At 38.4% G+C, this 14213-nt stretch overlaps 1 protein-coding gene across 4 annotated transcripts; it reads right to left on the bottom strand.

Annotated features, from left to right (window-relative positions):
- Positions 1 to 203: 203 nt before the first annotated feature.
- LOC116038495 (anoctamin-9) lies at positions 204 to 11839 on the bottom strand. 4 transcript variants are annotated; one of them, XM_031282961.2, is made up of 26 exons: positions 11722 to 11839; positions 11101 to 11361; positions 10862 to 10990; positions 10162 to 10236; positions 9914 to 10036; positions 9683 to 9819; positions 9344 to 9393; positions 9212 to 9270; positions 8376 to 8455; positions 7254 to 7388; positions 7074 to 7167; positions 6929 to 6989; positions 5889 to 5971; positions 5687 to 5791; positions 5311 to 5475; positions 5193 to 5229; positions 3882 to 3993; positions 3545 to 3602; positions 3312 to 3409; positions 3014 to 3210; positions 2759 to 2911; positions 2518 to 2665; positions 2313 to 2435; positions 1906 to 1999; positions 1538 to 1650; positions 204 to 732 (listed from the first exon to the last, which is right to left on the bottom strand). In XM_031282961.2, the coding sequence occupies exons 3-26, from the start codon at positions 10880 to 10882 to the stop codon at positions 717 to 719; spliced, it is 2337 nt and encodes a 778-aa protein (XP_031138821.2). In that variant the 5' UTR covers positions 10883 to 10990; positions 11101 to 11361; positions 11722 to 11839; the 3' UTR covers positions 204 to 716. The 4 variants fall into 4 exon arrangements, with proteins under 4 accessions (XP_031138821.2, XP_031138825.2, XP_031138824.1 ...); XM_031282965.2 differs by having other exon boundaries at positions 10866 to 10990; XM_031282964.2 differs by having other exon boundaries at positions 10862 to 10908.
- Between the last annotated feature and the right edge of the window lie 2374 nt (positions 11840 to 14213).

Below are 14213 nucleotides of genomic sequence, written 5' to 3'. Positions count from 1 at the left end.
AAGTAACATTATCCTCAGGTCATTAAATCTACCAAATTGCCATAAACAGTATAGAGAGAGGACAGGAAGACAACACTGACATGTAGCTATTACTGAAATATTGTAAAATATCTTTACTCCTAAATCTGTAATTTGGCAAATTCAAAATGTCCCCTATAACACACCTTTAACGGACAAGCTTAAATTCAAAAGACATTTCAGTATATGGGGCCAAAGATTTCCTCTTTTATTCAATAATATAAAATATTATATTGCAAAACATTCTTGTGTCTGGTTTACAAAAGACACCATCATATTTGGTCTGCAGTAATAACAATCATCACAGAGCTTTTTTACAATATAAGGCAACATCGTAACACTCAATCGGTACTGTATGTGCAGTAGCAGTATAAATTATCTTTAGGTGTTCATTAAAACCCCTCACATACGTCTCACAAATATAGAGAGCCAACAGTAAGCTATCAATGCATTCTTACAATAGAATGAGAACAATCTCGTGGTCAATAAAATCAGTTACTGTACACTTGTTTTGTCCAAGAAAAATGAGTCTGTCTTCAAAGATGAGAATTCAGACAGCACTTCAGAGAGATGAGAGATGAGAGATTGACTTTAAAGTTAACTCAACACTGTGATATTCTGGACACCTTAATGCACAAGGCAACACTGGGCTCATGTCCCCAGGGAACAATCTGTAACCCTTAAGTGTCTGAATGGGGTCACACTTCAAATGAACTGTAAAAAATAAAAGCAAAGGCTGGTTAGTTGCAGCATCTATGCAAATAAAACTAAAATTGGTCACAACACTGCAAAACACATCTTAAAAACGTATGTTTATTAATGTATAATAAACACATAATTACAGCTACAACCTTACAAATGCCACATTTGTGTTTATGAGTCATCATTTAGGCAATTAGGATTCAGTTAAATTTAAGTACAATTTGAGTGGAATATTTTTTTTTTTCAATGTATACCTTAGAAATGATTAATGAAGAGTAATGCTGGTTGTGTTGTATATATATCATGCAGCAAGTCATTTGCTTTAACTTGCTTATGCACAACTGAGAATGTCAACTGAGAAAAAGTGAAAACATCTGTGAATCTGATTTATTCAATCTGATTTATCCTCAAAGCACAAGATAGACACACTTTTAACAGGGAAATAAGTTAAGTGGTCATGCTAATAAACCAAACACATCAGTTAAATTCAAAATATGAAGGAGCCAACACTATCTTGCTTCTGAAATCACCGCAAATATAGCGGGAGCACCTTGTTGCTTTTGTGTGGCGGTAATCGGTCCCGTCATGGCCGATAATCAATGCACCTAATAAGGTCAGTATCAGCTCCAATAATGATCCAGCGTATCAGATGGGTGAATCCATAGTTATGGCACAACAAAAAAACTTTGGGAACCACTGTATTAACTTGTGTTTTAAATATTTAACCAAAATCACAAGATGTTATATTTTGTTATTTTGAAAATGAATGAGCAAGATTGTACTTTTTGTTGGCAACCACATATTACTTGAGACTCACCTGAGTTCCTCTTTTAGTCTTTTGAGTTTATCAAAGAGTCTATCATTCTTGACCTGCATGGGAGCGCTCGGCACAAACCAGGCTGCAATGAACTTGCATATGACAACAACGTGCTGCAAGCAGAGAGGAAAATGTCAGGAATGTAATCTCCTTTTCTATCTGTGAAAATGTGGTTTAATTAAAGATAACACAGACACTTCCTGATTTTGTTGTAGCATATCAATGTTGTGAAACATCAAAATAGACAAACGGTGAGCTAGGAGGATATTGTGTGTGTTGTGTCGGGTGCTAAAGTACAAAAAAACTGCTCAAATAAATCAATGTAAGAAGAAGTGGCTAGTGGTTCTTTGGTCATGGTTAAGGCTTACCTCGAACAGGATTACAAATGCAAAGCGCACAGCTAAAATTAGCCAAAACTGTGGGGTAAGACTGTAGTCCTCATTGCTTCTGTAGTCTTTATACCTGTGAACAGAAACAGACCAGAAAGCGGAAGTTATCCCCCTACCAGCTGCGGTGATGGCCACCAACTTTATTTATAAAGCACTCATATAACCTGAGGTTATACAGTCCTTACAGCAACAGTCACAGTGCAATACTACCAAGACATCTAAGTGTACTGCGAACACTGAGCAGTTTTGTACACTGGTGCTGAGCAGGATCAGTGCTTTTGACTGTTATCACTTAACTTATATGTTTTGACTTTGGTTTCTCCTGACCATAATGCCAGAATAACTATTCAGCTGCAGAAGACAAATAAGATTGAAAGAGAACAAACCTGCAGGAAGAGACATTCAAGCCACTAGAAGTGATCATCTGACTGCCTGAAAACTCGTTGCCTATGCTTTGGTCATCCATTCGTGCAACAGAGAGAGTGTTGTTGATGTATCCAACCATGCAGCTTGAAAAACACAATAACTTATTTAAAGCGAGTGTTGCTCACAACATGACAGAACATAAACGTTTTCTCGAAGAATTCTCACTCAATATCTGTTGCTGTGCCGTTGGCACATGGGCCAAAACGGTAACGGTACACTAATCGAGGGATGAAGTCTGAAGATACACCAATGACCAGCCCGTTTGCAATGACAGCTAAGACACCAATGGCCTCCAACACGTCTGTCCACACACCTGAGGAAAGGAAACATTGATGTGAAGAGAATTTCATCTGCAGTATAAAAAGGCAAACAACATTTTAATTTTTAGTTCAAAAGTGATACTCACCAATATCGTTGGTTTTCTTAGGAACCATTCTGCGCTCCAGAGTGACCATTTTAATGGCATCCAGGCGTATCTCAATGATATTATTAATGAGGGCTAGCAGAGGAGCAAGAGGAAACGCTGCCACAAATATGGTGGTAAAGCTGAACTGGATCACTAAGGAGAGAGCAAAGAAGAATATTATTTACCAAAACCAGTCCAGTACTTGTCGATAGTGCCTACTGTCTTGGTTATTAAAGTGTTTAGCGAAGTACATACCCATCTCCAGGAACTCATTGAACAGGCTGAAGGAGTCAACATCATTGAGACGGTAGTTGCTGAGCCAGTCTCGAAGCTTGCAGTTATCACACAGTTCAGCTCCATATTTGGCCTGTGATTCATCTTTCAGGTAGCAGTGGGCACATTTCCTCTGTAGCTTCTGAATCCTTCTTCTTTTCAACCACCTGCAGAGCCAGCTGATGCAAACAAAAGACAGCTTTCAAAATCCTGGACCCCACATAAGTAGATTGTACAGTGATATACAGTATATAATTACAAATCTGATATATATACTTACGGTCCAGTGAACTCAAAGACATTGCTGATGGTTTGCTTGAGTACCATTATAATGGCCATTTGGATGAACAGATCTGTGAGACATCCACTGGGATGACACTGCACAGCAGAGAGTGACATGTTTGCAATGCAATCAGATACAATATTCAAATGTAAAAAAAAAAAAAACTATTTTTTTTACTTAAAACTGGACATTTAGTATTTCTAAATGAGATGCATATTTATGTCACTTGCCTCCTCTAGCCTCCATTTCCCTGAAATTCGGACATAGCCACCAGGATGGCCATTTATCCTGTCATGTGTGTTACAAAAACACGTCATCATTATTCAGGTTAGGACAGAGGATATTAATAAGTAAAGGCAATTTAAAGTATGTTATGTCATGTGTTGTGTGGGTTTGGAATCTGAGTCTGGAGCTGAGTAATATGTTTGAAATTATGTCTGGAGCTGAGTAATATGTTTGAAATTATATCAATAAGCATATTTTTTGATACCGATATACAATATATGACACACCCCAAAGTTGCAAAATGTGAATATTGAATTTTTCGGCCAGTCAAAAAGTTCTTACCTGCCGAGAAAAAAGGCCACGTAGAAGAGGGAGGAAAAATAGGTGAAGAACTGGAAGGTGAACATCTTGACAGTGAAACTCTTCTCTGTGGTAGCAAATGATCTTGTTTTTTCTGGTAAAGACAGACTTCATGTCAGTGTTCATGCAGTTCACTATTTGGTCAATAGATGGCACAATCTCACACACTTAAGAGAAGCCATACTAGTGAATTAAAACTGTACATCTATTATATCATTACCTCTATTTACATTTAATTCATCTAAATAATGTTATGTTGGTGCACACAATATAAAAATAAAAAGTGTTCAAATCTCAAGTGATTGTTTTTTTATTCCATTTTTATAGGCAGCTTTTAGAAACTGTAATCAACATACCACAGCTGAACTTGAATGGCTCGCTGTACTGTGGCAAAGAAGAAGTACTCAGATCTTTTACTTAAGTAAAAGTAGCAATACCACACTGTAGAAATACTCTGAGATGTAGTGGAGAGTAGAAGTACAAGTCACATAAAATGGAAATACTTAAGTAAAGTACAAGTACCTCAAAGTGGTACTTAAGTACAGTACTTGAGTACAAACTTCCCACCCTACATCCTCAGACTCTCTCTCTCTTTTCTGTACTGTATGTTCTGAAGCAGTTCACTCACTGTCGTACATCACCTTCCCTCTAGTTGCCCTCAGGGAGTTTCCCTCCTCTGAATATCACCTGACCTATCACGTCTTTATACTGCCGCTCATTTCCCCAATCAGTGCATATATGGTGGCTCAGTTCCAATGTCCACCCTGAGCACTGCTCATGAACATGATAATGCCTTCATATAATAAAGACACTGTGCTTGCTGCTATTTATATGTAAACTTTTCCTTCACAGTTTTTAAAAATGATTTTGGGTTTCTGCTGCCACTGTTTTTGATTGATGATGTTGATTTGTGGGTAATTCTCTTCTCAAGCACTTTATAATTTCTCAGGGAGACAGCCTTGAGCCCTCACAGACTTAAACAACAACATACAGATAAGTCTGTGAGCCTGTAATAGTGGATATTGGATTTGGGTTACTGGATAGAGGACAGCTTTTGTTCTCTCTCAGCGACATCATTTTGTGTTCCAGACACTATCTTTCTCTTATTTGTGTGTCTGACCTGACTGCCTGCTTCAGCCCCCTGCATTTGTTTGCCTGTTCTCACTGCCCAACACACTGACAACTGCAAATATGTTAAGCTAACGTTTAATTCTCCATGGATACATCAGTGGGATATTAGTGTAAGAGCATCTCTTAAAAAATTAATAATCAAAATAGGTACAGTAAAGTTACCTAATTCACAGAGCTTCATGGCAACAATCCTGTTGATCTGCAAAGACAAAGACATTGTCAGAGTCACGGAGAGTATCACTTCAAGGAGACAGAGATGCACATTAACAGAACAGCGTACCCGTGTCATGACAGTGATGATGAGGTAATGGAGGACGGCCCCCAGCATCATCGCTCCGCTGTTGGAGTAGTTGCTCAGGAACTCCCATGATCCCTCAGCCAAGAGCACTGCTGCAATCACCCTGAACACCACTAAGGCATGTGTCAGGCCAATGATCACCAATATCTATGGAAACACAAAAAATACTCATTTGTATTACTATAGTTGTGAGGGCCTCCATTAACTATGATTAACATAAATACCCTCAAAGACTGTTCATGTCGAAACCTGAACCTTATCCAACTTCAACCTAATTCTTATTTTAACCTGAACTCTAAAGAAGTTCAAGCCATTTGATTAATATATATGAAGAGTGTAAAAATGACAAGTTCCCAACCATAGCTGTGACACAGATCAAAACCAGAGTGCTGCGCAGATAAGAGTGCTTATATTCTTTTGGTTCACAGTTGACGTTGTTCACAATTTCCAGGATCAATTCCTCCTACAGTTAAATATAATAGAAGAATACACACAACCATGAATTCCAATGATCACTGAGAAGGTGCTATTGAAACGGGGATGTATAAAACTGATCATACCTCCTCCTCACACCAATCAGACACTTTCCATTCGCACACATAGGAAGCCCGATGTCTCTTCCAAAACTCCAAAAACAGTGTTGCTGTGAAGATCAAGAATTTTTTGTTCATATAACTAAAACAACAAAACTGAACAGTAACAGTTTTTGAAAACAGATCCACTGGTAATGCCTTTGGCCAGTTTTGGCATATGGTAGCAGTTTTGCATTCATTTTTCTCTGAATCTATGAAAATATCAACATGCATCTATTTAAGGTTTAACATCTGTTGAAAAACGTTTTAATCACAAAAGCATTGTGCCACAGGGCTTTGTCACAAAAACTAGAAAGCAGCAGCAACGCTTTATTTAGACAGTAGTGCAACATTCTAGTGTATTACTTTTAGTTTTTAACTAATTTCTTTTCAAACCGGTATTGTAAGGGCTCTCCCATTCAGCTCGGCACAATGTGTCCTGCAATGTCAACATTTTATTGTCCTCTTTCTGTATCTCACCCTTGCCTTGACTTTTTTCATATACTCATGTAATCACTTCTTGAAGACTGTAGTGACTGTTCTAGTTAACTGTATTTTTCCCACAGTTGTGATAATAAATGTCACTCAAATAAATCAAGCTGAATAGTGAAAGAGCATTTACATATTCTTATAGATCACTGCCTAACCACCCCCACGGCCAGATGGCCTGGGCTGATTAAGATGTGAGAAGCCAGGACGAGTAGGTTCTCTCAGTAATGTGGCATTTCGTTGGCAGTGCATATCTCAGTGATCATAAAACATGCAGGCAGTTGGATAAAATAAATGTGAGGCAGATAAAAGACTTCTTTGCACGAGTTGTCCTGTGAAGCCAAACATGTTTAGGCCAATAAACAACAGTATTGGAGAATGAGTTTACATGGGTTTACATGGCTATGAAGCAAAATTGCATCTGCAGGAAGTAAGCTTGTGATAAGTCACACTAATCTATCTTAAACAGAATATTGAACATACATGACTATTTCTATAAACACAAGAATAATTATGTCATATGGACACACAAAACTCACCCCACACTGCCATGAACATTGCAAAGAGCACCGTGCCATTATTATCAAACAGCAAGCTCACCTGCAGGTAGATGAGACCGGCAGTGAGCACAAACAGACAAATACACCATTCAGCTGCATGTCTACTGTAAATGCACTGATGTACCTTGGCATATGTGCAGGTGTCGGAGAGCTGCCATACTTTGCATCCCTTGTCACAAAGAGGACACATGACTGTGTCAGACTCACAAACCTCCTTTCTACAACACAATAAGCACTTTATTTGTTACAGTGTAAATTATCTGTTATTTTGACACAGATAGTGTGGAGTTGTGGAAAAACTTACATGAGGGGTGAGCTGTTGAAGAAGGCAAGTCCATAAAGGAAGACAATGACCCCAATGATAGCAGGTGGGATGAGCAAATATGTGTACCAGCCCAACCACAGGAAGTACAAGGCCACCTTCTCCCCAAAGTAGTTCCTGACATGAGAACACACACACACACACACACACACACACACACACATACACACACACACACACAGGATAAACACAAACTCTATATATTGATATGTAAAGTTTATAAAGTGTACATATGGCTGTGTTTTAGCCCCCTGGTATTTAACATAGTAAAACTTATGAAGACGACAAGTTTCCCCCCCAACTAGTTTATGTATTGTGCAGTTTTTTCCATGTGTGGCCCACAAGGTTTTAATAGACCAATTGCATTTGCAAAACCAACCAAACAAAAAACACTGCTTGGTAATGAGAGTGGAATTGGCTCATTGTTGCCTCCTGTGCATGTTTGACTGATTTTGACAAAACGTGGAGTGATGATGTACAGTGTATCTTGTCACTATGGTTTGCTGATAGGCCTAATGTGGGTGCTAGAATCTCACAGCTAGCATACTGACATGAAGCTTACACATGTCCAATTACTTTTTTACTCAAAATTGGAGACATGATGCATGTTTGCATTATGTTCATTTATTTAAGAAGGGGCAATGCACATTAATTAACATGAGCACTTGAGTCCAATGTATAAATATGGCAAAAAAAAGGCTTATTTTCATCTGCAATCCCTGGCAGGTTTATTGACATTAAAAGAAAACATACAAGAGCACATAAACACAAACTCATAAGCACAAATAAAAGCACATAAGCAGTATACAATGATGAAATAAATATCAACTCAGATTATAAAAGCGTTGTGTTCTGCAGTTTGGATCTTTTTTTACAGTCTATGGTTTGGACTCAATATACAAGTGAATCCAAAGACAACAGCTCTTATCTGTACCAGCATTAAGTACTGTTCATGATTTTAAACAATGAGTCTAAACAATGCCTGCATCATGCGTGGGGGGTGACATATTTGACATGGAAAACAATAATGCTGCAATAACTTCAACTGTAAAAAAAATAAATAAAAGCAGCGTAATGAATAGGCTGTTGTGTTGCAGTTCAAACCTGACGGCAGTAATGGGTTGCCCTTGGAGACAGGCTGTCCATCGTGCCCAGCTCTCCTTCAGCTCTCTCTGTTTCTTTTTCTGAAAGCAGAAGCACAAACAAATACTGTAAATCTAAGGAAATTACCAACATAAAGAAGAGCTTTGTACATATTGGTAAACACAACATCCAGTCAAATGAAAAACAGAAGCTTACAATGTAAAAAAAGAATCAAATGGATTTACCAGTTTATATTGTACATACAATTAGAAAAAAAAATCCAAAATGAATGTTGCTTCATATTTTGAATAAGCTTTGGAAATTGATTTACATTTTACTTTCCTGGACTTTTGATTTAGTGGAAACGTCTTCACCTTCCACGATGTGACAGAGTAAACACACATGTACATGCTTACATGTATGTATGTTCACACACATGCCCACATATTCCCAGCACTGAATGACTCACTGCATTACTGTAACATCCCTCACATAGCGCCTCTGTGAACAAATACATTTTTGGCAGCAATTTATTGTTTTGGAAGGCCACTGCCAAGTTTCACATCATCATTTTAGATGCTCTTTAAGGAACACAAAACACGTTTGCGGCCACGTGAAGAGAAGAGATTTATCAGTAGATAATAGTGTCACTATCTTAAGTATGAGGATGTGTGAAAAGGTTGATTCAGTCTACTGTTTTCATTCTTTATTCACACAATCTGTTTATTCTGCAGTTTCTGTCCAAAACCTGGTGATAACACAATTATCAGGCCAGATATGCTGACAATATTGCAACCCGTAATAGTGATAAATCATAGATGCTGTATTAGAACAATACTGTATGTTAGGATTTTTACCTCATGCAAGCAGAACCTTGCCTCAAAAACCTTCATCTTCATAAGATCCCGCAAACCCTCTGGGAAGAATAACATGAAAGATTAGGTGTCCAGTAACCTAAGCAGATTGTGAATGCAGTTAGTCTTTCTCACCTCCTGAACGTATAAGGGTGTGATTCAAGATGAAGTGGATAATCCTTATCCTGAAACAAGGACAAGTATCACTTACAAAGCTGAATGTGCAACAAGAGACAGTAAAAACTAAAAACTAAAAATGTTATGGAACCTTTGAAATGTTGCCTTTTAGTAATGCTAAAGAAGAGCTGGGGTTTTAAAATATCACATTCATACAAACACACAGAGTAAGATTGTATCTCCTTATCATATTTAAAAACAAAATTGTATTAAGATCTTACGGGGCACATAAACAATCACAGATACTTCAAATGGCATCCGTGATTGTCTACAAATAGCTACGGCAACATGTTTTACCTGGTGCTGAGTGGTACAGCGTTCTGATCCGAGCTCCAGTTACAAGCATCAGACACTTTGAGAAGATACCTGTACTTCTCAAAAATTTCTTTAGGTCCTTGAATCCCATAGAAGACAAGATCTTCATCTATAATTTTCTAACAGGGATATATAAAGACGAGATGAATAAAATAGTCATGTGACCTTTCCAACAGTAAAGACACATTTATGTTCGTTATTACTAAGACTTACCGTAACTTTCAAGTTCTTTTTTTTCAATTCTTCAATGTATTCAGTTTGCTTCTTGAAGGCCTCTCTCTCCTGGTAATCAATTGTTTTGGCAACCAGGACGTAGTCATATGATAGAGGTGTGTACTGTGTGACAAACATCATACGGCAAAGTCAGACTTTCAGACATTATATAGACCAATCTTAATCTGTGAATTATGTTGGCCAGAGCTAGTTAGCATGTTGTTAAAGTGGACACATCAAATTCTTACCAAAGGAGGGAGTGATGTCTGTTCATTGCCATTCTCTTTTACCACTCCCATCAATTCCAAGAATTCAATACTGGGCTAAACAGCAAAATATTGACAAAAATAATACAAGTAGAAGTCATCCACCCAATTATGTCAAATTCCACACATCATTAATAAACAATTTAGTTTTTGATATGATATAAAAGATGTGAATGACAAATAATGGTTTTATGATAAATGAATCCTGTTTAACTATGACATGGGGGTGTGTCAGTGAATGTCACTGTGGTGATCCTGACTCACCCTGACTGTCAAAGAAGAGGGTTTATCTTACCTGATTAAACAGCATGGCATGTGGAAATGCTCTCACCATGCCAATCCAGCTATTCACATACAGGGCAGTCTACACTGATACTGTACATGTAGGACCAACACAGTAAAGGAGTGGCAGACCTAGACGTGCAATCTTAACATCATGATATCAGGGGAAGCACATACACACCCCATTCAATCCTAATTTAGATTTAAACATGACTATGTAGTCTTGATTTGTGTAACGGCGGGTTCTTGTAGCCTACAGCACTGGAATCAGCTTCTGTTGGAGCTATTGGCCGTCGTGGTAAAAACAGCAGGCCATGTTTAACACAACACCGTCCTCAGAACAGCTTCATTGTGCATCGATATGATCTCTATATTACATGTGTGAATAATAATTACCTACCTGCCTCTTGTGGCCGGGCATGATGAGTAGACTGAATACAGATGCGACTTCCCCGATTAAAAAAAAAAAAAGATTCAGTCACCATTCAATGATCCCAGAGCCTCTCTGTCAGCTCACCGATATGCATAACTAGAAAATGAAATGAGTGATCTTGAACAAGCAGTTGGCAACTTCCGTACTTCCTCTAGGAACAAACGTGTTGTTGTATTACTAGCTAAGGAATGTAAAAGCGACTCTACCTGTTGCTGATGTCACAGCATTTCTCTTTAACGTCTCCACCTTTTTTTATCTCAGTTCAGTCAGTTCAACGGTGCGGTCAACAAACACACAACCAAACAGGGGCTACTGTATGTTTCAGAGATAATCTCGATATGGTTTGTCAGGTGCGATGGAATGACATATTTTTGTTGCAGCCTCCTTCTGGTTCAAAATAATATCTACCACTAGATGGAAGCAGTGACTTTAACAGCCTGTTAATCACTGGCTGTGACTGAATCTTCCTACACACAGCAGCCAGCACTGACACACACTGCGACATTTGTTAAAAAGACATCAACACCTTCACAAATTACACCTTCAGAGCATCTCGAAGTCCATAATGGAGGCTAAGCATGTATTATAGGTTACCATTCACAACATAATGGTTTATTAAGTACCTGAGTGACAACATGAAAGAAAATGAAACAAAAATGAAAACAAAATGAAAATAATGCCAATTCATTGTCACTATTAAATATAGCCTATTCATCATAACTGTTCAGCGTTAGTTCACTCCTTATAGCCAAGATCGAGCTACTAGTTAAGCTGTATACCAAGCTAAATTAACACTGTTATTTAACTCATGTTCAAAATAAACTCACCTTATTAAATGTTCCGGTGTGAGCTTGATTTATTGAATATGTAACAAACGATTACACAGTGTAGCTTTCCAAGTTGTTGCTTCAGTAGTTTTACTTCTCCTGCAAATATCCCCCTTTTGACAGGCAAAACAAGTCCACATTTACAGGAAGTACCAAAAAAGTAATTAAAGCTGCAAGCAGCGTTGGACGGGGCCTCGCTCCTCTGTGCGCGTCAGGGTTACTGGCGGACACTGCTCCTTGCGACCGTGCATATAGCATACATATTATATGTTATAACATATTAGCGTGGCACTCAGACACAAATCGTCACCAATGAAAAGGGAACTCCTTGCTGAGTTTAATGATACCTCACACAAGACTCTACCTCATACAGATCACATTAGCTGTGAAAGGGGGCGTGGCCTAAGCATAAGGGTCAGGGCAAACCTTTACCAATAAAAAAGGAAGTCTCTGTTGAGTTCATTGATACCTCACATAAGACTCCAACTTAAACGGTTCAAAAGCCATAAAGGGGGGGCGTGGCCTAAGCACATGGGCGTGGTTAAAGTATAGGGGGCGGCTCAGTATCCCATGTAGACCACACAAATAAGTTTCATGTAAATTGGATGATGTTTGTCATATAAGGCTGATTTCCTGTTGCCAGCGGGGGGCGCTATGACCAAAAGTCAATTTTGGCCTGTAGATGTCCTCAGGCCTGGACCCTTGTCAAACGTGAGAAATTTCGGGCAGATATGACAATGTACACTAAAGTTACAACAACTTCTTCGTTCATCGATAAATGCTCAAAATGGCCGCCACGCCACGCCCACGTTACACCCACTTCCTGTTTCGATGGCGAAACGCACAAAATGGCCAACCCGCCACGGCCATGCCCTATGATGCCCTTTTCTTTTAATAACTTTTCATCTTTAACGTCTTAAGATAACACAGACCAAATTTGAAGTTGATCAGATGAAATCTCTAGGAGGATAATAATAATTCCTTCAGTTTCAATAGGGCCTTCGCTGCTGTCAGCGCTCAGGCTCTAATAAAACAATAGTTTGAAATAATTTCAATGAAAAATACAACTGTATGTTTTTTAGTGGTGGAAAGTAACTGTACTCAAGTACAGTTTTAAAGATAGGCTACTTGTATTTTACTTGAGGATTATTATAGGCTGTTTCACTCCAAGCTTAAGTTGCTTTTTTGATACTTGTAGTATTATAATAGTATTTGACATACAAAATATATGACCAACCTATGAAAAACGATGCATAATGACAGATTAAACTAGCCTACCCAACAGTGTATTAAACTTTAATTTATTTAACCACTACTGAAATGCTGCTTACGCATATAGTAATAATCCAATCCTTAATATATTTTACTGTTACTACTTTTACTTGTGTAAATTTACATTTGATGTAGTTTTTGCTGTGTTTAAACTTGGCTGTATGTAATTCTAAAAAAAAAAAATATTTTTAATCTTTATATCTGCTTTAAATTGTACTGACACTTGCAGTCGGAGTATACTTGATATTTGTGAGCTTTGTGTTTGTGTGATTCCTATTTCTGTTTCCCATTTGAGTGTTTAAAAAAAAAGAAAAAAGAAAAACAAACCGGTGGCCCTGTGTGCCTTGTTATTAAAGATGAGTTTCACCATTAGTCTTGGAAGCCTTGGAAAGCAGTCCACACCCAGGAGGACCCACATGTCAAGGAGGAGAGGCGATATAAGGCTCAAGAAAAAGTGGTCGCGAAAATAAGCGGCTGTATTTCTGTACTCAGCCACACCCCGCAGAGGAGGACAACATAATTACACCAGTACAGGACTGTGCAAACCACTTGAAGAGCGACAGAGGGGGGAAGTACAGGGTAGAGGTGGCTGGGAGGAGCAGGGAAAAGCTGCTGCTAGACCCTTTCCTTAAACGTACAGACGAGATGAACGACTGGGAAGATAAACTAAACATCACTGCTTTAAACAACAAAACAAAACACTAAACTAAACATCCAAGTGATTGCTGAAAGATTCACTGAAGCTCACAATCCTGGAAAGGGCTCCTCAGCAAAGAATTTAAACTGTGATGTTTTATTTTACTGAGGGATTTAGACAGTTAGGCTATAGCCTATAATCATGAGGGTTCACTCTCAACAGATCTTTTCTTTTTAATTGTCTGAACATCTTCTCAGGTGGGAGACCGAGATGCTACGTTAGGCCTATCCAGACAGTTTTCGAAAGGGATAAATGTGGTTGGTTGTGAAGAAGTTCCTGGAAGCTGAGGTCACTCTGGATATTTGGACAAACAAATTTAATTTGAACCTAAGCAAATAAGTGCTCTAAGGGAACATCGTGACACAGCATCAAAATCCCAAACCAGTCTGTCTTTGTTTAGTCTTTGAATGTAGCCTCATTTGCATAACTCATGCGTAGTTGTGTGATGGCAGACGACTGTCCAACAGACTTTAAACCTACATGGTTTCACTTCCCAATGTTTCAACCATCAAGTGACAAAAAC

The sequence above is a fragment of the Sander lucioperca genome, chromosome 7 (assembly GCF_008315115.2).
Source record: "Sander lucioperca isolate FBNREF2018 chromosome 7, SLUC_FBN_1.2, whole genome shotgun sequence".
Taxonomy (NCBI): Eukaryota; Metazoa; Chordata; class Actinopteri; order Perciformes; family Percidae; genus Sander; species Sander lucioperca.
This window is presented reverse-complemented; position numbering and strand designations above follow the sequence as displayed.

Coding starts and splice junctions, on each gene's coding strand:
- LOC116038495 (XM_031282965.2), bottom strand. CDS start 10,946: ATGGTGACTGAATCTTTTTTTTTTTTTAATCGGGGAAGTCGCATCTGT. Junction 9,820..9,913: donor AAAAGAACTTGAAAGTTACG/GTAAGTCTTAGT, acceptor TATCCCTGTTAG/AAAATTATAGATGAAGATCT. Junction 2,436..2,517: donor GGCACAGCAACAGATATTGA/GTGAGAATTCTT, acceptor GTGTTTTTCAAG/CTGCATGGTTGGATACATCA.